This window comes from Schistocerca nitens, unplaced genomic scaffold (assembly GCF_023898315.1).
Source record: "Schistocerca nitens isolate TAMUIC-IGC-003100 unplaced genomic scaffold, iqSchNite1.1 HiC_scaffold_519, whole genome shotgun sequence".
Taxonomy (NCBI): Eukaryota; Metazoa; Arthropoda; class Insecta; order Orthoptera; family Acrididae; genus Schistocerca; species Schistocerca nitens.
Genome location: NW_026046052.1, coordinates 607,276 through 630,764, shown reverse-complemented (window position 1 = coordinate 630,764; position 23,489 = coordinate 607,276). Strand labels below are relative to the sequence as shown.

Here is a 23,489-nt window from a genome sequence, read left to right as displayed (position 1 = left end):
TTCGCGGGAACAACGACTGTCTGAAAGCCTCCGTGCGCGCTCGAATCTCTCTACTTTTACTACATTCGGGATCTCCTCGGGAGGTATATACGTACGGGGAAGCAATATATTCGATACCTCATCCGGAAACGCACCCTCTCGAAAACCTGGCGAGCAAGCTACACCGCGATGCAGAGAGCGCCTCCCTTGCAGAGTCTGCCACTTAACTATCACGGTTACCACATAACCCTGTGACGAAACGTTGGACCTTTCTCTATCTCCTCCGTCAACCCGACCTGCTACGCATCCCACACTGGTGGGCAACACTCACGTATGGGTCGGTCGAACGCGTGTTTTTGTAAGCCACCTCCTTTGTTGATGGACTACATTTTTGCTAAGCATTCTCCCAGTGCATCTCAACCTGGTACCCGCCTTACCAACAATTACTTTTATCTGATCATCATTCCACTTCCAAATCATTCCGCACGCATACTCCCAGATACATATTTTACAGACGTCACAGCTACCAGTGTTTGTCCCGCTATCATATAATCAATCATACAATAAACGATCCTTCTTTCTGTATATTCGCAATACATCACATTTGTCTATGTTAAGGGGACAGTTGCCACTCCCTGCACCGGGTGCCTATCCGCTGCCGATCGTCCTGCAACCTCTCTGTATACTACATACAGCACATCATCCGCGAAACGACGCATGGAACGTCCGGCACTATCTACTAGCTCATTTATATGATATGAATTGTGAAAAGCAATGGTCCCATAACACTCCCCCGTGGCACGCCAGGGGTTACTTTAACGTCTGTAGACGTCTGTCTCTCCATTGATAACAACATGCTGTGTTCCGTCTGCTAACATCTCGTCAATCCAGCCACACAGTTGGTCTGATATTCTGTAGACTCTTACGTCGTTTATCAGGCGACGGTGCGGAGCTGTATCGAACGCCTTCCGGACGTCAACGACAATGGCATCCACCTGGGAGCCTGTATCTCATATTTTCTGGGTCTCATGCGCAAATAAAGCGAGCTGGGGGTCTCACACACGATCGCTGTTTCCGGAATCCAACATGGATTCCTACATAGTAGACTCTGGAGTTTCCACAAACGACATGATACTCGAGCAAACAACATGTTCTACAACACATCGACGTCAGAGATATGGGTCTATGGTTTTTGCGCATCTGCTCGACGACTGGGACTACCTGTGCTCTTTTCCAATCATTTGGAACCCTCCCTTCCTCTCCAGAGACTTGCGGTACACGGCTGTTAGAAGGGGGGCAGGTTGTTTCGCGTACCCTGTGTAGGAATCGCGAATTGGTAATCCCGTCGGGTCCGGCGGACTTTCCCATTCCTCCTTGGACACTTATTTCGATGTCAGCCGGTTTCTCGTTCGTGCGAGCATTTAGAGACGGAACTGCAGTGCGGTCCGTCCTCTGTGAAACAGCTTTGGAAACAGGTGTTTAGGTATTTCACAGCTTTACGCGTGTCATCCTCTGTTTCAATGCCATCACCATGCCGGAGTGTCTGGATATGCTGTTTCGAGCCACTTACTGATTCAACGCAAGACCGGAACGTCCTAGCATTTTCTGTCAACGTCGGTACATAGGGTTTGTTCTACTTTCGAATTCACTGAACGCTTCACGCATAGCCCTCCTTACGCTCACACTTTGGACATCGTTTAGCTTCTGTTTGTCTCGGAGGTTTTGGCTGCGTTTAAACTTTGGGTGAAGCTCTCTTTGCTTTCGCAACAGTTTCCTAACGTTGTTGTTGTAGTATACCACGGTGGGTTTTTTTTCCCATCCCTCACAGTTCGACACTCGGCACGTACCTGTCTAAAAACGCATTTTTACCATTGCCTTGCACTTTCTCCATGAACACTCAACATTGTCAGTGTCGGAACAGGCATTTGCCTTTTCATCTGTCGGGTCGTCTGCAAATCTGCCTTCTATTACTCTTGCTAGCCAAAACAGATAGATACACCGTCCTCCCTGCAACGGCCTTATGATCACTGCGTCCCTGTTCTGCACATACAGAGTCGAAACACGTTCGGGTCTGTTTGTCATCCGTAGGTCCACGATGTTATCTCCACGAGTCGGTTCTCTGTTCATTTTGCTCGAGGTGATTTTCGGACAGTGCACTCAGTATAATGTCACTCGATGCTCTCTGTCCCCCTACCACCCGTCCTGAACATCATCTGAGTGTCCCAGTCTATATCGGGTAAATTGAAATCTCCACCTAAGACCCTAACATGCTGAGGAAAATGTATGTGAAATGTGTTTCCAAAATCCGTCTCTCCGTTGTTCTGCCACTAATGCTGCTGCGTCGGGAGGTCGGTCAAAGGAGCCAATTATTATTAAACCTAGCTCGGTTGTTGGGTGTAACCTCCACCCACAATATTTCACAGGAACCATCCACCTCTACTTCACTACAGGATCAAAACTACTACTCAAACAGCGACGAACACACCACCACCGGTTGCATGCAATCGAGCCTTTCTAAAACACCGTCTGTACCTTTGTGACAATTTCGGCAGAATTTATCCCTGGCGTCAGCCAGCTTTCTGTACCTTATCACGATTGCAGAGCTTCGGTGCTTTCTCTGTCAGCGCTTGCGGTTCCGGTACTGTACCAACGCAGCTTCGACAGTTGACAATTAACAAACGATACCGATTGCTGCTTGGTCCCCGCACCCGTTGAGGCTGCTGTTGCCCCCTTTCTGTACTTGCCCAAGGCCATCTAACCTAACAAAACCGCCCAGCCCACGCCACACAACCCCTGCTACCCGTGTAGCCGCTTGTTGCGTGTAGTGCTCTCCACCTAAGACTATAACATGCCTTCGACATTCGCAGTGTACAACACCTTAGGTTAGGGTTGGCGTCGCTTGGGTTAGGTTAGGTTACGTTAGGTGGACGTGGGTTAGGTTAAGGGTTAAAGTTAGGTTAGGCGTCAAAGTTAGGTTAAGCGTTCGGACGTGAGGCGTCAGGTGGCCGCACCTACCTTACGGCCGGACATCTTAGGTTAGGCTAAGGGCGCCGAGGTCACGTTACGTTCACCTTCGGGCGCCACACGTAGCTGTCACAGGTAGGTAGTAGTTCGGTCGGTCGGTCGTCGGCAAGCCGCAAAAAACTACAGACGACGTCGACAACAAGACCGAGCAGGAGGCAGATATATACCGAGCGCCAAAGAGACCGACCACACACACACACACACACACACACACAAAACAACAAACACCACCCACCGGCCAAAGGGGCACCAAAAAAACCCACAAAGCCGAGCACCACACGTCGCGACCAGAGGCAACCCGCAACCGCAACGGCGCTTTCCGCACCGGGCCGGATGCACGTACGACAACACCGCTACCCGTACACAAGGCCTCCCATTGCACACAGCCGCTCTGTGTTCAACATCATCAATGGCGCGCCCGCGGCTCGTCGCGGTCGCAGCCATGACGCCGCCGCCACTTTTGCACCAACACATTCACGCACCGCAAAACAGCTCGCCGACCCACCGACACAGCACAGCCGACAAACAAAAACAACCGCGGCGGCGGCAACAAAACAAAACAAACACCTCGCACCAAGCGTCCGACAGAAAACAAACGGACAGGCACACAGGCCTCTGCTAACGACCACGACACAGCGGCACGCTGCCCCTTTCCCGCCACTCTCGATTCACAGCGCACGCGACCCCGTCGTCGACGACGACACGCGACGGGCTCGCTTCCCGCAACCTACACCTTTCCGCCACTACGCACGGCTCCACCCGACGCCCGTCGCAACGGCACTACTGCACGCACTATCACCCCCGCCGCCGCCGCCGCCGCCGCCGCCTCCTCCTCTCTCCCCCTTCCCGTACACAACAACACAGCCAAAAACACACTCACGACCCAAACATAACAACATGGCACGTGCATCGGCGCACACCCCCAACCAGTCACCGTCGACACAACCACACGCAAGGCACGGAAAAACCGGCGTCCTTCCACGTTGCCATCAAAGCAGCACAAACAACCACACAGGAGGAACCACCAACAACTGCCGGCCGGCCGGCAACCACCAAACGCACATTCCCGCTCGCCACCACACACCTCTCGGCAGCCGTTTCGCAAAGACATGACATGACATGACGCGACATCATCGCATCACGGGCGACGCACGCACACCGACCCACTTTCCCGCCCGTCTCTCTCTCTCTTTTTCTTCCGACGCCTTCGGCCGAGCACACACGTACGTGGCACAACGCCCAACACAGTCACACACAGTCGACAGGCGCACGCCCAGGCACGCAACGACGCAGCGCAGCAAAGGCGCCCGCGACACATACCTCCTCTCCCGTCTCGCCGCCGACCGCCAGCCAGCCACTCGCAATGTGCACTGGCCAACCGGACACACGTCCACCGCGCCGCCTCCGACCACCCGCCAGGGGGCGCTCACGTCCGCGACAACAGCGCGGCCCGCCGCCGGGCGGGCCCAGCCCGGCCCAGGCGGCGCGCGCTGCTCTGCACTCGGCGCGCCGCGCCACACATCCTGCTGCAGACCGGGCTCGTCTCTCTGTACGCGTCTGCGTCTGCCCGCATCTCATCTTCCTGCGCATCAACACAAACGAGGCCACGTGAGCAAACCCCCGTCACAACGCCACATCACGCACTGCCTTGTCGACCGCCTAAATAAATGCACTCACCCACCAGCCATCCGCTTCGTCCTCTTCTTGCTTACTCGTTGTTCGTCGTTGTTGCTGCTGCACCAGCACCAGCACCAGCACCGGCGGCGGCGGCGGCGGCGGCGGCGGCGGCGGCGGCGGCGGCGGCGGCGGCAGCGGCAGCGGCAGCGCACACAGCCCCCAGCCGGCCGCATCCGAGGGGGCCCCGCCGCCAGCGTCGCCTCCTTGGGCACAGGTGCGGTGCTGTGGCCGCCCATCCAACCGCATTTGCTGGCCGTCCCAGCCGCCAGGCAGGCGTTCCCACTGCCGCGCACCGCCTCTGCTGCAGAAGACGAACAAACGAAACGTACAAACATACACGCACCCGAAGCGTGGCCACACACGGACGGGACCGACAGGCTCCAAGGCGACCAAACGATGGAAAAACAAACACAAAAACAAAAGACACGCGAGCGAGCGAGCAAGCACGCAGTCGCCTCGCCTCTGTCCTCCCGCCCCCGCCCTTCTCCCCACCACATGCCCACAAACACCACCGCCTGCCCGCATCTCCACATTCGCCCCCTCCATTTGTTCCCTTGCGTTCGTTCCTTCCTTCCTTCCATGTGTCTGCGTGCGCGGCGCCTCTCCAACATCCGCCGTCCGTCCGTCCCGTTTTCGCCGTACCACACGCCACCGTCGGCGCCGCCTCGCCTCCTCCCAGTCCACCACCGCCGCCGCCCCTGTCCGCCCCGCACACCACCATACACCGCTGCTTGTCCCGGCCGTTGCCACCAAAGGCGCCAGCCGCAAACCGCGCCAAACGCCGCAGCGCGCGTGCGTCCTTCCTTCTTGCTTGCTTCTCCGTGCCGACGCTGCCTCTATTCCCGCACCCATTCGGCCGACAAGCACTGGCGTCGACGACACAGCCGTTGGGCTCCGGCACTGCGCGTACCGGAGTTACACGCGCACCCCCCCTCGCGAACGCACGACTCATTCTCTTTGTTGTTTCTCCTCTTTCTTACGTCTTCGTTTCTTGTTTGTTTGTTTGTTTGTTTTTTTTTTTTTCCTCCCACCGCCGCATGTGACACAATGGCCTCCCTCCCCCTTTCGTTCGTTGTCGCCGCTTTGTTTCTCTTTCTCATTGGTGCACGTCCGACGCGCTCCATTTCCACCACACCACGGCCATCGGCCTCCTCAACGGGCAGGCGCAGTGTGCCATTCTCCGGCGCACAAGCACACCGCGCGGCTCGCTCTCCTCGCCCCCACGCCACGCCACGCCACGCAGCACAAATGATGCTGTCTCGCAACACGACACACGGTGCGCACACCCCCGACCACGCGGCTCTTAAAAGGCATGGCACCGGCGACATGCGCCGCCCCGGCCCGCATCCGTCGTCTCACGTTCACTGCCGGCCGCGTCTGAGGCTACAACCGCACCACAACAACGGTCCCCTCCCGGCAACACATTTGTTGCACAAACACAACCGCCGAGCGCAGCGCGAGCCACCCACACGCGCCCTCCCCGTCTTTAAAAGCCTCCGCGTCTCCTTTCTCCTTTCGCGCCCCTCCCATCTCCCGAATATGCCAGCAGCGGTGCCACTACCGCGAAACGGACACGCCTTCCGGGCCACATGCAAGGGCACGCCCACCACCAACTACTGCCATATTCGCGGACGCAGTTAGGCAACACGCAACGCACTCTCCACCTACTTTCTCTCTCTCGTCCATTCTCTTTAAAACACACGAACCAACCAACCACGGCTAACACACTTTTTCGCGACACCTTTGACTGCGTTATCTTGACCGTGACGGCAGCTATCGACCTTCCAATTCCCCACTAAACACACACACACCCCTACATACACACCCTTCGCTACACCGGACAACAACAGCGTACACAACAGGAGGGCACACGAAACGGCAGGCAAGGGCAACGCATTCTCATAGATTCCTCCTCCGAGCCATGTCGGCGAACGTTTCATCCGGGAAGGCAATGCAATTCAGCCGTCACCACGGCCGACACCTGCAGCCGCGCCGTAAACGCCTTTCAGTGCGGCTGCAATGCACGGGAACGTTCCGTTGCTATAGACAGCGCCTCTCCGTTTTTCCCTGCTTCGTTTTCCGGTGATTGCTTCTCCATTTTGTTTGTTTTATTACTTTCCGTTCCCCTCCTCCACCATTGTTTCCGTCCCCAACAGTTTTGCTCATTCCACACGTTCTGCCCAGACACGACACTCGACCGATCAAAGGTCAGCCTTTCGTCACCGTTCGCGGCGCCGACGGTGCCACAGTGCGACTGGTGTGAACACCGACACGTTGCCATGACGCCGGTGTACCGCGCCGATATTGACAGTTACTCAGAGCCGCCGGATCGGATCACATCACCGACACACCTGCCATTTCACACCGGGGGACACAGACCAACGAAACGCGTGTACGCCCATAACAACAAACAACGACCGTCGTCGTCTAGCCTCACGCTTACTGTACTCAACCGAACACACGTGCACCGTGAATGACGTGCGTGCGCACAACAGTCCAATCAATCATCAGTCAAACTGCAGAAACGGCTATCATCAAATCAAGGGCCAAATAGGTACACCACCGTGCGTGTCGCCTACCCCACCCGCCCGTACATTTCTTGGCGACTTCGTAATGGATGATAGTACGACACGTCCATTTAAAACGTCACCAACACACACACACCAACGCGCCGTACAGCAAAGGGAATAGTCGACGGCAACACAACATTTCACCCTCGCCATCATGTATGATGTGACAACAGACGGCCGTAACGGTGACATCCAACAATCAATCAATCGCGAGGACTTTCAATTGCAGTCACGTGACTAACCGGGCAGACGGAGACAAAGACATGAATCAGCGCCACAGACAGCACCAACACCTCCTATCGATCTATCTGTGTGTCGACAAACAACCACGCCAAGACTCGTGCACGCATTCCACGTCACACCGGCGGCAACCAAACCCTCGCGGCCGTACCCCAGTAACCACAACCACAACCACATTCGAGACCACACCACCACGGCACAGCAGCACCACCAGCTGCCTCGCAACCAACCAAACCGGGTAGCTATGCCGCCCCTCTCACTCACTCACTCACTCACTCACTCACACACACACAAACAATTCCGCTCTTCCCGCAAAGGCAATTTGGTGGCCCTGAAAAGGGCCGTTTTGCCGCTCTCGCAACGGAGGGAGCTTCCTTCCTTCCTTCCTTCCTTCCTTCCTTCCTTCCAAGAGCCGAAGTAACAACCTCCTCCTTACTTGGAGCTCGTGTACTTGGTCACCGCCTTCGTGCCCTCGCTCACGGCGTGCTTGGCCAGCTCGCCAGGCAGCAAGAGCCGCACAGCCGTCTGGATCTCGCGGGACGTGATGGTCGAGCGCTTGTTGTAGTGCGCCAGGCGAGACGCCTCGGCCGCAATGCGCTCGAAAATGTCGTTCACGAAGCTGTTCATGATGCTCATCGCCTTCGACGAGATGCCCGTGTCGGGGTGCACCTGCTTCAGCACCTTGTAGATGTAGATGGCATAGCTCTCCTTCCTCTTGCGCTTCTTCTTCTTGTCGCCCTTCGAAATGTTCTTCTGCGCCTTGCCGGCCTTCTTGGCGGCCTTCCCGCTAGTCTTGGGCGGCATCTCGAACGTACAACAACAGGCAGCAAGCGCTCCGCTCTAGTCAGCGTCTCCCCACACAGTGGCACCCGCCGACCTGATATGTTTGGGGTTTTCTCCCCCTTTTGTTAATTGAAGTACCGGCATCCTATTGATGCCCTGACTTTCGAGATGGTACCTTTAGAGTTAGGATTGGCTTTTCTTTTGTCTGTAATGGTTTGGGGGTGTTCCCCGGGTATATGAACTGTGTTTGTTTAATGATGGTTATGATATGAGTGGATGAAAGTCAGTGTAGCTCGTCATCTGAACTGACGGTGAATGGTAGTGATGGGAGTTCTGTGAGTAGGGAGAATGTCTGGTCCTAGGGATCTAATGAGGGGGAAAGGTGAGGAATGAGATGTTTCATAGAATTTCGTTGACTTCATTTTTTATGAGATGGTTAAATGTCGGTTGACCTAGCATACCTCTAATTTCCTCGTTACTGGAGAACCAGGGGGCATCTGCGATTATTCTAAACGTCTTGTTTTGTATCACTTCTAGTGATGCCAGGTGTGTGTTTGCCGCCATGCTCCACACCTCCGATCCATAGAGAATAACTGGCAGAATTATTGTTTTCCATATTCGGAGCTTCGCCTCTGTTGATAAGCCCCTGCCCTTAAGAAGGGGATACAGTTGGTAGAGCCGGGCGGAACCTTTGTTTTTGGCCTCTGTTATATGCTGTTTGAACGTGAGGTTTTTGTCTATGTTCAGTCCCAGGTATTTTATAACTTTTCTCCATGGGAGTTGTTGTCCATCATGGTTCAGATTTCTGTTGGGTCTTGTTATTTTGTGTGTGAAAATTATGGCTTGGCACTTGCCCGGATTTATTTTTACTTTCCATAAGTTACACCAGTGATCGACTTTGTTGAGGTGCCGCTGGAGGCTACACGTTATACGATTTATGTTACGCCCGCTGTGGTATAGCGCTGTGTCATCAGCGTAGAGTGCTATGTTCCCGCCCGGCTCTTTTGGGATATCATTCGTGAACACAAGATAGAGGAGGGGGCCAAGCACAGATCCCTGTGGGACACCCGCTTCTATATTAGTTATTGGACTTTTCGCTCCATCAACTGAAGCGAAAAACCTCCTTGTCTGACAAAAATGAGTGAATCATTTTTAACAGGTGATTGGGGCAATTTAGCTTCGACAGCTTGTAGAGGAGGCCGTCATGCCAGACACGGTCAAACGCCTTCTCTATGTCGAGGAATATGGCTGCTGTACTGTCTCCATGTTGTTTCTCGGCACAGATGTGCTCCACCAGGCGGATGGCTTGCTGGGTGGTGCTATGACCAGCACGAAAACCGAATTGTTCCGGGGTAAGGATAGTGTTATCGTTTAGGAATTTAAGTAGGGCGTTTAGGATGAGGATTTCGAGAAGTTTTGATAAGTGATTTAATAGCGAGATAGGACGATAGTTTTGTGGGAATAGATGGTCTTTGTTGGGTTTGGGGATTGAGATGATCTTGGCAACCTTCCAGGCTGAAGGGAAATATTGTAGCTTGAGACAGTGGTTGAGGATATTTGATAGATGGGAAATGGCAGGTTGTGGAAGGTGTTTAAGAAGTGGGGGTTTTATAAGGTCGGGACCAGGGGCTTTTGCATTGCCGATCCGCCTGATGTAAGCTGTTATTTCGCGTTCATTTGTGTCTGCGAAGGTGGTGTCAATCCTCTCATTGAGTTTTCGTGCGAGGTGCCTCTCGACTCTCCTCTCTAGCCTCTCTGCTTCTCCCTCGTCGTTCTCTACTACGTTTTCTTGGAACTGGAGTTCGTAGGTGTCTGACATGGCGGCCGCCTTATCTGCAGGGGTGTAAACCAGCCCCTGTTGCCCATGCAGTGGTCTTGTGGCTGTCTGGGGTTGCCGCCTACCCTTTATGATTCGCCAGAATTGTTCAGGGTTTGATTCGGCTGCCTGCAAGCTCTGTTGGTACCTGCTGCACCGGAGCATATGCAATCTGGTTTTGATTTCACGGGCCATTTGGTCCATTATCCTCCTATCTTGAGGGTAACGGTATGTTTGCCATCGCTTCCTGGTCCGGTTTTTGTCTGTTATTAATTGGGCTAGGTCTTGTGGTAAGTTGTTCCTGCCCCTGTTTTGTGTGAGTTTGATTGTTGTGACTTGGGCACAGCTCTTGATTATGTTGGTAAAGTCTGCTGCGGCTTTGTCTATGTCTTCTGTAGATGCATATTCCGGTGCTGGGTCTGGTATGTGATGTGCCACTAGTTCTTTATATCGTACCCAGTTTGTGTGGTACGTAGTGTGGATGCTTTCTGTTGGTATGATGTGGTCATTTTCGAATCTTAAGATGACTGGGTTATGGTCAGAGTTCAGAGTGTTTATGACTTCTGTGCTTGTGCCCAAGTCAATATTTTTTAGTAAGAATATGTCCAGCTTGTCTGGCAGGTGTCGTGAGTTGTATGGGAAGTGGGTAGGTTCGTCTGGGGCTACCACTTGGACCGCTGGGTGGGTATCCAGGTATCTCAGCAGCTGGTTCCCACTTGTATTTCCAGTGCGGCAACCCCATGCCCTGTGCTTGGCATTCAGGTCCCCCCCTACTATGGTCCTGTTGTTCACATTTAGCAAGCTGTCGAGGTCACTGTGATGGAAGCGTTCATTTGGGGGGTGGTAGGTTGCCACCAGGACAGTTGGGTGTTGGTTTAACATGATTTGTATTGCAGTTGCCTCTGTGTTGATTAGAGGCGGGATGGTGACTTGTCGGTGGCATATCCGGTGTTTTATGAGGACACCAGTTCCGCCACCTGGTCTGTTAGGACGGTCAGTCCGGATTAGAATGTAATTTTTGACTCGAAATTGTTCATCAGGGGTTAGATGGGTTTCATTGACTAGTGCTACGTCGATGCCATAATCTTCTAGAAACATTTCCAGTTCGTGTCGGTCGTGGAATACTCCGTCTGCATTCCAGATGGCGATGGTGATGTGTTGTTTCCTATTCGCCATCGGAAAACAGTGGGAGTATGGTGGTGAAAAAAATTGATACCTTCGTGAGGGTGTCTGGAGCTGCAAGGATTTGGCTTATTGCATTTTTCACTTTCGTGAAGAAGTCGGTGGTTTGTAATTTCTGGATGAGGTTTATAACCTTCTTGACGAAGTCCCAGGGCTGGTTTTGGTTTGGACTATGCTCCTGGGTATTTCGGTTTTGTTGGATATGTGGTGGTTGCTGCTGTGCTGGAGATGCTGTAATCTCGACAGTTCTGATATCTGATTCTGTGTGGGGTGTTGTAGAAGAGATGGGGGCTTGCAGGAGCTGCTGGGATGCTGTTGGTGGTGGTGGAGTTGTTGTGGTGGTTGTTGCCAGTAGTGGCAGGGGAGGTATTTCTGTGGATGCTGCTGCTGGTGATAGCATGGGTGTGGGGTGAGTTGGTGAGTCTGGATTGTTGGCAGGGTTTGTGGGCAGAGGGGGGGTTTTTGTCCTTTTGGGGGAGGGCCGTGAGACCTGGGTGGCAACTGGTTGGTTTGGTGGGGTGGCTGGGCGTCTTTGCGCTGGTGGTAGGCGTTGGGGTCGTGGTTGGGCTTTTGGTTTGGTCACCTTTGCCGGTTGGGGGTTTGTTTTTACCACCTGGGCTAAGGTGCGGTTATCATTGGTGTGTTCTTCAGGTGGTTCTATTGTGCACTCTTGCAGAGGAGGTGGTGGAGTGGTTTGGTTATTAGGGTTTCTTCCCGCGTTTGCGGGTGTTGGTGGCGTGGGGAAGTGCGCTTCCTCCAAGATTGGTGGTGGGGGGGGTGGGGGTGGGGCATTTCTGGCTGTGGTCGTGCGTTTTGCTTCCCAGGCCTCGACAAGCTTGATACGTACCGGGCATCCCCCATAGGATGCAGGGTGAGCCCCTCCACAGTTTGCGCAAGTGGCTGGCGTGTCTCTTGATTTTGTGCAGGTGCTCGATAGGTGAGGTCCAGCACACTTCACACACCTTGGGGCCATGTTGCATTGCTGAGCTCCGTGTCTGAAGCGTTGGCAAATGTAACATTGGGTTGGACCTGCTGGTTTTCTATAAAGCTCTACTGCGATTGTCATGTGCAGCAGTCTTTGCAGCTTGAAAATCTTTCTGGATTCAGCTGTGTTTAGTAAGTTTACTTGGAAGTTCCTGGTCTTCCTGCGTGGGGCAGAGATGGTTCTACCTTCTGCGTCTATTTCTGTTTGTGGCTGTGCCACCTGGTACACGCCCTGCACCTGAAAGCCGCTTTCTAGTAGTGCCTGCTTCACTTCGTCTGGGGTCCAATGTGGGGTTAATCTTTTTATGACCACCTTTAGTGTGTGTTTGGGGTCATCATTATATGTATAGAATTCTATTTGTCTTTTACGGAATTCCTGCTTCAGGAAATAGAAGTCATCTGAGTTTGTCGCCTGGTAGACAATACTGTCTCCCTTGTATGTTGTGCTGAGGGCCCCTTTTAGCTTGCCTTGTATCTGGCCGATAAAAGTTGTGTACCCCTTCGTCTCGAAAACTGTAATGGGGGGTATTTTTCTTCCCCTGGCTTGTGATGCCTTTGGTATTTGGGTGGCTTGTGTGTTTTTGTTTTGCGGTGCAGGCTGGGCAGTGTCCAACTCTCCTTGTTGTGATGTAGTTGGCTCCTGATTTGCTGCCTCGCGCCTGCTCCTTTCTTGCGGGATGGTTTTCTGATTGCCTTGCGCCACTTTTTGGGCTGGCTCCGCGATGTTTTTGGTTGTAGGCAGTTGTTGCTCTTGCCTCATAAGTGTTACTCTCTTACCGTTTCTGAGATGGAGGGGAGAATTTGGTTCAATTCCAGGTCCTGGGGAATTAGAGTCGCAGTCAGAGCCAGAAGAGTCGGTGTCTACTATGAGCTTATCTGAGTCAGAACTGCTGCTCAGTGAGGGTGTATGAATTGGTGAGATTAGTGGGGGATGTGGGGCAGAAGATGATACTGACAGGTTTGCAGGTGGGTCCATTTTGGCCTCCTGATGGTCAGAGTCGTGCGGGCGCTCCATGGAGAGGTAGCCACGATATGAAATGGTTTACTAGTACTTCCCTATACTTCGACAATTTCGGTGCCAAAGTAATTTCCCTACACCTGGCAGGCGCGGGATGCCACCACGGGCCTCACAGTCAGGCTGTTTGACTGTGTGACTCGGCGGGTCCCTGGACTGCAACTTCCCTAACGCCTATGGCACCGAAATTCTCGAAAGATGATGTTTTATAGCCACCTTCTCTAGGCAGGATGTTCTTCTTTTCTTCTCTTCGAGCTACGCCATTCGTCCGAACGAGCGCCCCAGTAATCTAGACTCCGTCCCCGGTCGTGCGTGTGCAACACGACTTTTGCTTTTCTCGACACGACAATTTGCTTTTTCAGATAGCACACGCCCGACCACGTCCGGAAACCCAGAGAACAGCGCGGCTCGATAAACCTCCCGATCCGGCGAAACACGCCGCTATGGCGCGAGCACGCAAGGCGACGACCAAGCACACGAGAAGCAAGCAGGGAGGCGAGCTCCAGACAAAGGCTGCGAGAGCGCGCGGTGGGAAATTCCAGGGCTGAGAGCACAATAGCGGCGCGGAGCACAGGTAAACGCACGTCCGTCCGCTTCGCAGTCCCACCTCGGAATTCTGGCCTGGCACCCGCCGCTACCGCAACACCGCACCTTTACCAGCTCGCCCTGTTGCGGCCGCCGACCAATGGGGCGCGCGCGCAACCGGCCGCCGCACCCGAGCCCATAAAGGGACCCCCACCCCGCCGCCGCCGGCACACGCACGCACTCCGCTGCTCGACTCGCTGCGGCTCGCACCGTTACGGTTACGTGTTTAGCGCTTACGCCACTAGCCAAACGCCATGTCCGGACGCGGAAAGGGAGGCAAAGTCAAGGGCAAGTCAAAGTCCCGCTCAAGCAGGGCTGGGCTCCAGTTCCCGGTCGGCAGAATCCACCGCCTCCTGCGCAAGGGAAACTACGCCGAGCGCGTCGGCGCCGGGGCGCCCGTCTACCTCGCCGCCGTCATGGAGTACCTCGCGGCTGAGGTGCTCGAGCTGGCCGGAAACGCGGCCCGCGACAACAAGAAGACGCGCATCATCCCGCGCCACCTGCAGCTCGCCATCCGCAACGACGAGGAGCTCAACAAGCTCTTGTCGGGCGTCACCATCGCACAGGGTGGTGTCCTGCCCAACATCCAGGCCGTCCTGCTGCCAAAGAAGACCGAGAAGAAGGCCTAAACAGGGACCGCGGCGCTGCGCTTGCGTGCTCCCTGCACGCAAACGCAAACGCGCCTTTGCCTTGCCGGCTCGCCTCACAACAATCGGCCCTTTTCAGGGCCACCACACAAACCTACGTCCAAAGCAAAGTTTCCGTCGTCCTCGCCGCACTTTACAACAACGTCCACAGCGCCGGCGCACGTCCGCCATCTTGTCCACAGCCCGTGTGGCCGAACACACACACATTTTTTCTGCACCCCTCCACGCACGCACAGTCGCGTTCCAAACAACGACAACGACATCAATACACCAATAATGTGATGTGATCATTGTTAATATGTTCATAATTAAAAGAGCGCGTAACGGCCCGACGACGGACGACACGCGGGCCGCCGCGCGCGCTCTCCAAACACACAGGCACAGGACAAACCAAACCAAACCAAACAGCTGATCCGATCGATGATCCGGCCCGCGCCACAAACAAACCACGCACACACCGGACTCAGCCGCGCCCTCCCGCATCCATCATCACACACGTCACGTCGAAACTCCAAACGGAACGCACGCACGCAAAGCAACAGAGGCGCACAACAACAACAACAACAACAACAAACACACACACACAGAGGCAGGCAGGCAACACAGACCCTTTCGCACTTTTCAATTTCCGAACAGTGTGGTGGCCCTGAAAAGGGCCGTTTTTCGTCTCTCCCACCAAGCACGGGCAACGGCACGGCCGCGGGAAGGCCACAGCACAGCACACCGGCTGCCTGCCTAACCGCCGAAACCGTACAGGGTGCGCCCCTGCCTCTTCAGGGCGTACACCACGTCCATGGCCGTCACAGTCTTGCGCTTGGCGTGCTCAGTGTACGTCACCGCGTCGCGGATCACGTTCTCCAGGAACACCTTCAGCACTCCGCGGGTCTCCTCGTAGATCAGACCAGAGATGCGCTTCACGCCGCCCCTGCGAGCCAGGCGGCGGATGGCGGGCTTCGTGATGCCCTGGATGTTGTCGCGCAACACCTTGCGGTGCCGCTTGGCGCCACCCTTGCCCAGCCCCTTTCCTCCCTTGCCGCGGCCTGTCATTCTTCCTCCTCCTCAAGCAACAAAAAAAGCACAAGCGGCAGCTCCTCACCCGGCGCTAGCGAGTCGGCTACGGTGCGCCGTGAGCGCGCGCCGCCCCCCTATATAGACTCTGGCCCGCCCTCCCCCCACCACGCGCACCGAGGGCATATAAGCGCAGCACGGGCCCGCGCGGGCCCGTTGTCAAGGCAGCACCGGACGCTTCGCTACCGCACGCACCGCTAACCGCTATGGCCCGCACAAAGCAAACGGCCCGCAAGTCCACCGGCGGAAAGGCGCCGCGCAAACAGCTCGCCACCAAGGCGGCGAGGAAGAGCGCGCCCGCCACCGGCGGCGTCAAGAAGCCCCACCGCTACAGGCCGGGCACCGTCGCCCTGCGAGAAATCAGGCGCTACCAGAAGAGCACAGAGCTGCTCATCCGCAAGCTGCCGTTCCAGCGCCTAGTGCGCGAGATCGCCCAGGACTTCAAGACCGACCTGCGCTTCCAGAGCTCCGCAGTCATGGCCCTGCAGGAGGCCAGCGAGGCCTACCTCGTCGGCCTCTTCGAAGACACCAACCTGTGCGCAATCCACGCCAAGCGCGTCACCATCATGCCCAAGGACATCCAGCTCGCGCGCCGCATCCGCGGCGAGCGCGCCTAAACCGCTTAGCCGCGGCACGGCACCGCACGCGCGCAACACAAAAAAAACGGCCCTTTTCAGGGCCACTAACATCTCTCCGTCGCGAGCAAAACTTTTGTCGGTCTTGCCGCCCAGCCTCTCTCTCTAGCCCCGTTAAAACAACCACCACAATTCCCCACCCTCCCTCCCGTACACAGCCGCTCTCGCCAACAATCACAATCGACGTCATCCCACCCCACCCCTTCAAATACACACAAACAAACAGCCGGACGACGTCACCACGGGTGGCTGGCCGCCGCCGTCTCCGAGGCGCCACCGCGCCTTCCCAATTCCCGCCGGCCACTTCCACGTCTCAACGTCCCCGTCCCCCTTTCACACAGAGAGGACACACACATAACAAACAAGACGCGCCATCCGCAAAGCAAGCAAACAAACAGAGTCTCCAGAAACATGAGAAACCAACCGTCGGCCGCCGCACAAAATACAAAACACAAAACAAAACGGCCACAACCGCTCCGCTACCGCGCGCCGCCGCCTACCGCCACCGGCCCCACAATCCAACCACCACGGCACGCACACAGTACCCACAAGGGTCATACAGAAACGCCACACAAACACCAACCAACCCCACACACACACACACACACACACACACACACCCCGGCGCATGCACGCACGGCCACCCAAACAAGACAACACAACGCGCCAAGCACGACAATCAACGCCTTCCCGACGTCCTCTGATGGCCCTGAGAAGGGCCGTTTTGGGCCGCGCGCAGCCGTGCCATCGCGCGCCACTAGACGACGCGGGGGAGGGGGGTGGGGGACGACGGGGTCAAGCGCCAGCCCTTCCCTTCCTTCCCCTTTCCTTTCTTTACTTTAACTTCACTTCTTCTTCTTGGGCGAAGCCTTCGCCTTAGACGGCGTCGTCGCCTTCTTCGGGCGCGGCGCCTTCGGCTTCTTCGTCGGAACCTTCGCGGCCTTCTTCGCCTTCGACGGCGACTTGGCCTTGGCCGGCTTGGCCGCAGCCGCCTTCTTCGCACCCGCGGGAGCCGCCGACGCCGCAGACGCCTTCTTGGCGGCGCCCGCCTTCCGACCGGTCGCCGCCTTCACGCCACCAGCCTTCTTTGCGCCGGCCGCACGGGCGCCCTTCTTCTCCTTGCTGGCCGGAGCGGCGCGCTTCTTCTTCGCACCGCCGGCACGGGCCTTGCCGCCCTCGGCCGCCCCGCCGCCGGCGCCGGCAAGCTTGAAAGAGCCGGACGCGCCCTTCCCCTTCGTCTGCACCAGCTCGCCAGCCACGACGGCCGACTTGAGGTACTTCTTGATAAAGGGCGCCAGCTTCTCCGCGTCCAGCTTGTAGTGCGCGGCAATGTACTTCTTGATCGCCTGCAGCGACGAGCCGCCGCGCTCCTTCAGACTCTTGATGGCGGCCGTCACCATCTCAGAGGTGCGCGGGTGCGCAGGCTTGGCGCGCGGCTTCTTCGCAGACGCCGCAGACTTGGCCTTCTTCGTCGTGCCGGTGGCGGCGGGTGCCGCAGCAGTCTCGTTCGTAGCCGCCTGATCTGCCATTATTTCGACGACGCGCGTACACACACGAGAGCGAGAGCGAGAGCGGCAGGCGGCAAGCACGGCGGCAGAGAATAGCCGCCGCGCCGCCAGGCCCAGCCAGTGTCGCGGGCGGGCGCGGACGGCCGAGAGAGCGGCCGCCACTCTGCGCGCCGCCGCGCCGCGCCTCCCGCGCTTGCTACCGCCCAACGTCCGACAGCCTGTGCGGACCAGCCCCAAACCTGCGCCGCAACCACCCGCGCCGTTCAAACCACCGAGGATGGGGCTACACACGGCCACACCACAGTCGCCAACCAGTCGCCACGGCAGCGCCGCAAACCACGGCCAAACTGCAGCTACCGCGCGCTACAGCCTGGCTCGGCCCGCCGAGAATCGCCGCCCCCGCCCACATGCCGCCCCCACAGCCCCAGCCGACGACCCGCCACAATGGCCAAACCTTCGGCAAAAGTGCCACACCGTCGCCGCGCCAGCCCGGCCAGCGCGGCCGCCGCCACAGCCACACAAGCGGAGGCGTGCGGCGATGCCGGCCGTGCAAACGCACCTCCGCCGCCCCATCGCCCTCCCACCGTTTCCCGATCGGCCCGCAGCCGTCGGGCCACCTCGCCCGCCAACATTCGCGCCCCTTTCTCACAAAATTGCCCGCCGCAAACAAAACGGGCGCCGCCTGCGCAACATCGGCACCGGCCAACCGAGCGCCGCCGCCCCTCGCCGCTTACGCGAGGGGGGCTGACCGCCGTCCGCAACTACAGACACACCGAATCTGCCTCCAAGCACACACGACAGCCGACCTCCTACATTTATACGCCGCAAGCCACCCAACGGTGTGTGGCGGAGGGCACTTTTTACGTTACGTGCCACTGTCGTCATTGCCTCCCTTTGCCGTTCCAGTCGCGTATGGTTCGCGGGAACAACGACTGTCTGAAAGCCTCCGTGCGCGCTCGAATCTCTCTACTTTTACTACATTCGGGATCTCCTCGGGAGGTATATACGTACGGGGAAGCAATATATTCGATACCTCATCCGGAAACGCACCCTCTCGAAAACCTGGCGAGCAAGCTACACCGCGATGCAGAGAGCGCCTCCCTTGCAGAGTCTGCCACTTAACTATCACGGTTACCACATAACCCTGTGACGAAACGTTGGACCTTTCTCTATCTCCTCCGTCAACCCGACCTGCTACGCATCCCACACTGGTGGGCAACACTCACGTATGGGTCGGTCGAACGCGTGTTTTTGTAAGCCACCTCCTTTGTTGATGGACTACATTTTTGCTAAGCATTCTCCCAGTGCATCTCAACCTGGTACCCGCCTTACCAACAATTACTTTTATCTGATCATCATTCCACTTCCAAATCATTCCGCACGCATACTCCCAGATACATATTTTACAGACGTCACAGCTACCAGTGTTTGTCCCGCTATCATATAATCAATCATACAATAAACGATCCTTCTTTCTGTATATTCGCAATACATCACATTTGTCTATGTTAAGGGGACAGTTGCCACTCCCTGCACCGGGTGCCTATCCGCTGCCGATCGTCCTGCAACCTCTCTGTATACTACATACAGCACATCATCCGCGAAACGACGCATGGAACGTCCGGCACTATCTACTAGCTCATTTATATGATATGAATTGTGAAAAGCAATGGTCCCATAACACTCCCCCGTGGCACGCCAGGGGTTACTTTAACGTCTGTAGACGTCTGTCTCTCCATTGATAACAACATGCTGTGTTCCGTCTGCTAACATCTCGTCAATCCAGCCACACAGTTGGTCTGATATTCTGTAGACTCTTACGTCGTTTATCAGGCGACGGTGCGGAGCTGTATCGAACGCCTTCCGGACGTCAACGACAATGGCATCCACCTGGGAGCCTGTATCTCATATTTTCTGGGTCTCATGCGCAAATAAAGCGAGCTGGGGGTCTCACACACGATCGCTGTTTCCGGAATCCAACATGGATTCCTACATAGTAGACTCTGGAGTTTCCACAAACGACATGATACTCGAGCAAACAACATGTTCTACAACACATCGACGTCAGAGATATGGGTCTATGGTTTTTGCGCATCTGCTCGACGACTGGGACTACCTGTGCTCTTTTCCAATCATTTGGAACCCTCCCTTCCTCTCCAGAGACTTGCGGTACACGGCTGTTAGAAGGGGGGCAGGTTGTTTCGCGTACCCTGTGTAGGAATCGCGAATTGGTAATCCCGTCGGGTCCGGCGGACTTTCCCATTCCTCCTTGGACACTTATTTCGATGTCAGCCGGTTTCTCGTTCGTGCGAGCATTTAGAGACGGAACTGCAGTGCGGTCCGTCCTCTGTGAAACAGCTTTGGAAACAGGTGTTTAGGTATTTCACAGCTTTACGCGTGTCATCCTCTGTTTCAATGCCATCACCATGCCGGAGTGTCTGGATATGCTGTTTCGAGCCACTTACTGATTCAACGCAAGACCGGAACGTCCTAGCATTTTCTGTCAACGTCGGTACATAGGGTTTGTTCTACTTTCGAATTCACTGAACGCTTCACGCATAGCCCTCCTTACGCTCACACTTTGGACATCGTTTAGCTTCTGTTTGTCTCGGAGGTTTTGGCTGCGTTTAAACTTTGGGTGAAGCTCTCTTTGCTTTCGCAACAGTTTCCTAACGTTGTTGTTGTAGTATACCACGGTGGGTTTTTTTTCCCATCCCTCACAGTTCGACACTCGGCACGTACCTGTCTAAAAACGCATTTTTACCATTGCCTTGCACTTTCTCCATGAACACTCAACATTGTCAGTGTCGGAACAGGCATTTGCCTTTTCATCTGTCGGGTCGTCTGCAAATCTGCCTTCTATTACTCTTGCTAGCCAAAACAGATAGATACACCGTCCTCCCTGCAACGGCCTTATGATCACTGCGTCCCTGTTCTGCACATACAGAGTCGAAACACGTTCGGGTCTGTTTGTCATCCGTAGGTCCACGATGTTATCTCCACGAGTCGGTTCTCTGTTCATTTTGCTCGAGGTGATTTTCGGACAGTGCACTCAGTATAATGTCACTCGATGCTCTCTGTCCCCCTACCACCCGTCCTGAACATCATCTGAGTGTCCCAGTCTATATCGGGTAAATTGAAATCTCCACCTAAGACCCTAACATGCTGAGGAAAATGTATGTGAAATGTGTTTCCAAAATCCGTCTCTCCGTTGTTCTGCCACTAATGCTGCTGCGTCGGGAGGTCGGTCAAAGGAGCCAATTATTATTAAACCTAGCTCGGTTGTTGGGTGTAACCTCCACCCACAATATTTCACAGGAACCATCCACCTCTACTTCACTACAGGATCAAAACTACTACTCAAACAGCGACGAACACACCACCACCGGTTGCATGCAATCGAGCCTTTCTAAAACACCGTCTGTACCTTTGTGACAATTTCGGCAGAATTTATCCCTGGCGTCAGCCAGCTTTCTGTACCTTATCACGATTGCAGAGCTTCGGTGCTTTCTCTGTCAGCGCTTGCGGTTCCGGTACGCGGTTCCGGTACTGTACCAACGCAGCTTCGACAGTTGACAATTAACAAACGATACCGATTGCTGCTTGGTCCCCGCACCCGTTGAGGCTGCTGTTGCCCCCTTTCTGTACTTGCCCAAGGCCATCTAACCTAACAAAACCGCCCAGCCCACGCCACACAACCCCTGCTACCCGTGTAGCCGCTTGTTGCGTGTAGTGCTCTCCACCTAAGACTATAACATGCCTTCGACATTCGCAGTGTACAACACCTTAGGTTAGGGTTGGCGTCGCTTGGGTTAGGTTAGGTTACGTTAGGTGGACGTGGGTTAGGTTAAGGGTTAAAGTTAGGTTAGGCGTCAAAGTTAGGTTAAGCGTTCGGACGTGAGGCGTCAGGTGGCCGCACCTACCTTACGGCCGGACATCTTAGGTTAGGCTAAGGGCGCCGAGGTCACGTTACGTTCACCTTCGGGCGCCACACGTAGCTGTCACAGGTAGGTAGTAGTTCGGTCGGTCGGTCGTCGGCAAGCCGCAAAAAACTACAGACGACGTCGACAACAAGACCGAGCAGGAGGCAGATATATACCGAGCGCCAAAGAGACCGACCACACACACACACACACACACACACACACACAAAACAACAAACACCACCCACCGGCCAAAGGGGCACCAAAAAAACCCACAAAGCCGAGCACCACACGTCGCGACCAGAGGCAACCCGCAACCGCAACGGCGCTTTCCGCACCGGGCCGGATGCACGTACGACAACACCGCTACCCGTACACAAGGCCTCCCATTGCACACAGCCGCTCTGTGTTCAACATCATCAATGGCGCGCCCGCGGCTCGTCGCGGTCGCAGCCATGACGCCGCCGCCACTTTTGCACCAACACATTCACGCACCGCAAAACAGCTCGCCGACCCACCGACACAGCACAGCCGACAAACAAAAACAACCGCGGCGGCGGCAACAAAACAAAACAAACACCTCGCACCAAGCGTCCGACAGAAAACAAACGGACAGGCACACAGGCCTCTGCTAACGACCACGACACAGCGGCACGCTGCCCCTTTCCCGCCACTCTCGATTCACAGCGCACGCGACCCCGTCGTCGACGACGACACGCGACGGGCTCGCTTCCCGCAACCTACACCTTTCCGCCACTACGCACGGCTCCACCCGACGCCCGTCGCAACGGCACTACTGCACGCACTATCACCCCCGCCGCCGCCGCCGCCGCCGCCGCCGCCGCCTCCTCCTCTCTCCCCCTTCCCGTACACAACAACACAGCCAAAAACACACTCACGACCCAAACATAACAACATGGCACGTGCATCGGCGCACACCCCCAACCAGTCACCGTCGACACAACCACACGCAAGGCACGGAAAAACCGGCGTCCTTCCACGTTGCCATCAAAGCAGCACAAACAACCACACAGGAGGAACCACCAACAACTGCCGGCCGGCCGGCAACCACCAAACGCACATTCCCGCTCGCCACCACACACCTCTCGGCAGCCGTTTCGCAAAGACATGACATGACATGACGCGACATCATCGCATCACGGGCGACGCACGCACACCGACCCACTTTCCCGCCCGTCTCTCTCTCTCTTTTTCTTCCGACGCCTTCGGCCGAGCACACACGTACGTGGCACAACGCCCAACACAGTCACACACAGTCGACAGGCGCACGCCCAGGCACGCAACGACGCAGCGCAGCAAAGGCGCCCGCGACACATACCTCCTCTCCCGTCTCGCCGCCGACCGCCAGCCAGCCACTCGCAATGTGCACTGGCCAACCGGACACACGTCCACCGCGCCGCCTCCGACCACCCGCCAGGGGGCGCTCACGTCCGCGACAACAGCGCGGCCCGCCGCCGGGCGGGCCCAGCCCGGCCCAGGCGGCGCGCGCTGCTCTGCACTCGGCGCGCCGCGCCACACATCCTGCTGCAGACCGGGCTCGTCTCTCTGTACGCGTCTGCGTCTGCCCGCATCTCATCTTCCTGCGCATCAACACAAACGAGGCCACGTGAGCAAACCCCCGTCACAACGCCACATCACGCACTGCCTTGTCGACCGCCTAAATAAATGCACTCACCCACCAGCCATCCGCTTCGTCCTCTTCTTGCTTACTCGTTGTTCGTCGTTGTTGCTGCTGCACCAGCACCAGCACCAGCACCGGCGGCGGCGGCGGCGGCGGCGGCGGCGGCGGCGGCGGCGGCGGCGGCGGCAGCGGCAGCGGCAGCGCACACAGC

At 56.2% G+C, this 23,489-nt stretch overlaps 2 protein-coding genes across 2 annotated transcripts; both read left to right on the top strand.

The window, feature by feature from the left end:
- The first annotated feature begins 3,336 nt into the window (after positions 1-3,336).
- Positions 3,337-4,116, top strand: LOC126232521 (uncharacterized). Its single transcript, XM_049942766.1, has one exon. It carries the CDS (start codon positions 3,337-3,339, stop codon positions 4,114-4,116), a length of 780 nt encoding a protein of 259 aa, XP_049798723.1.
- Positions 4,117-21,982: 17,866 nt separating this feature from the next.
- Positions 21,983-22,768, top strand: LOC126232520 (uncharacterized). The gene has a single exon (XM_049942765.1). The coding sequence runs from the start codon at positions 21,983-21,985 to the stop codon at positions 22,766-22,768; it is 786 nt and encodes a 261-aa protein (XP_049798722.1).
- The last annotated feature ends 721 nt before the right edge of the window (positions 22,769-23,489 follow it).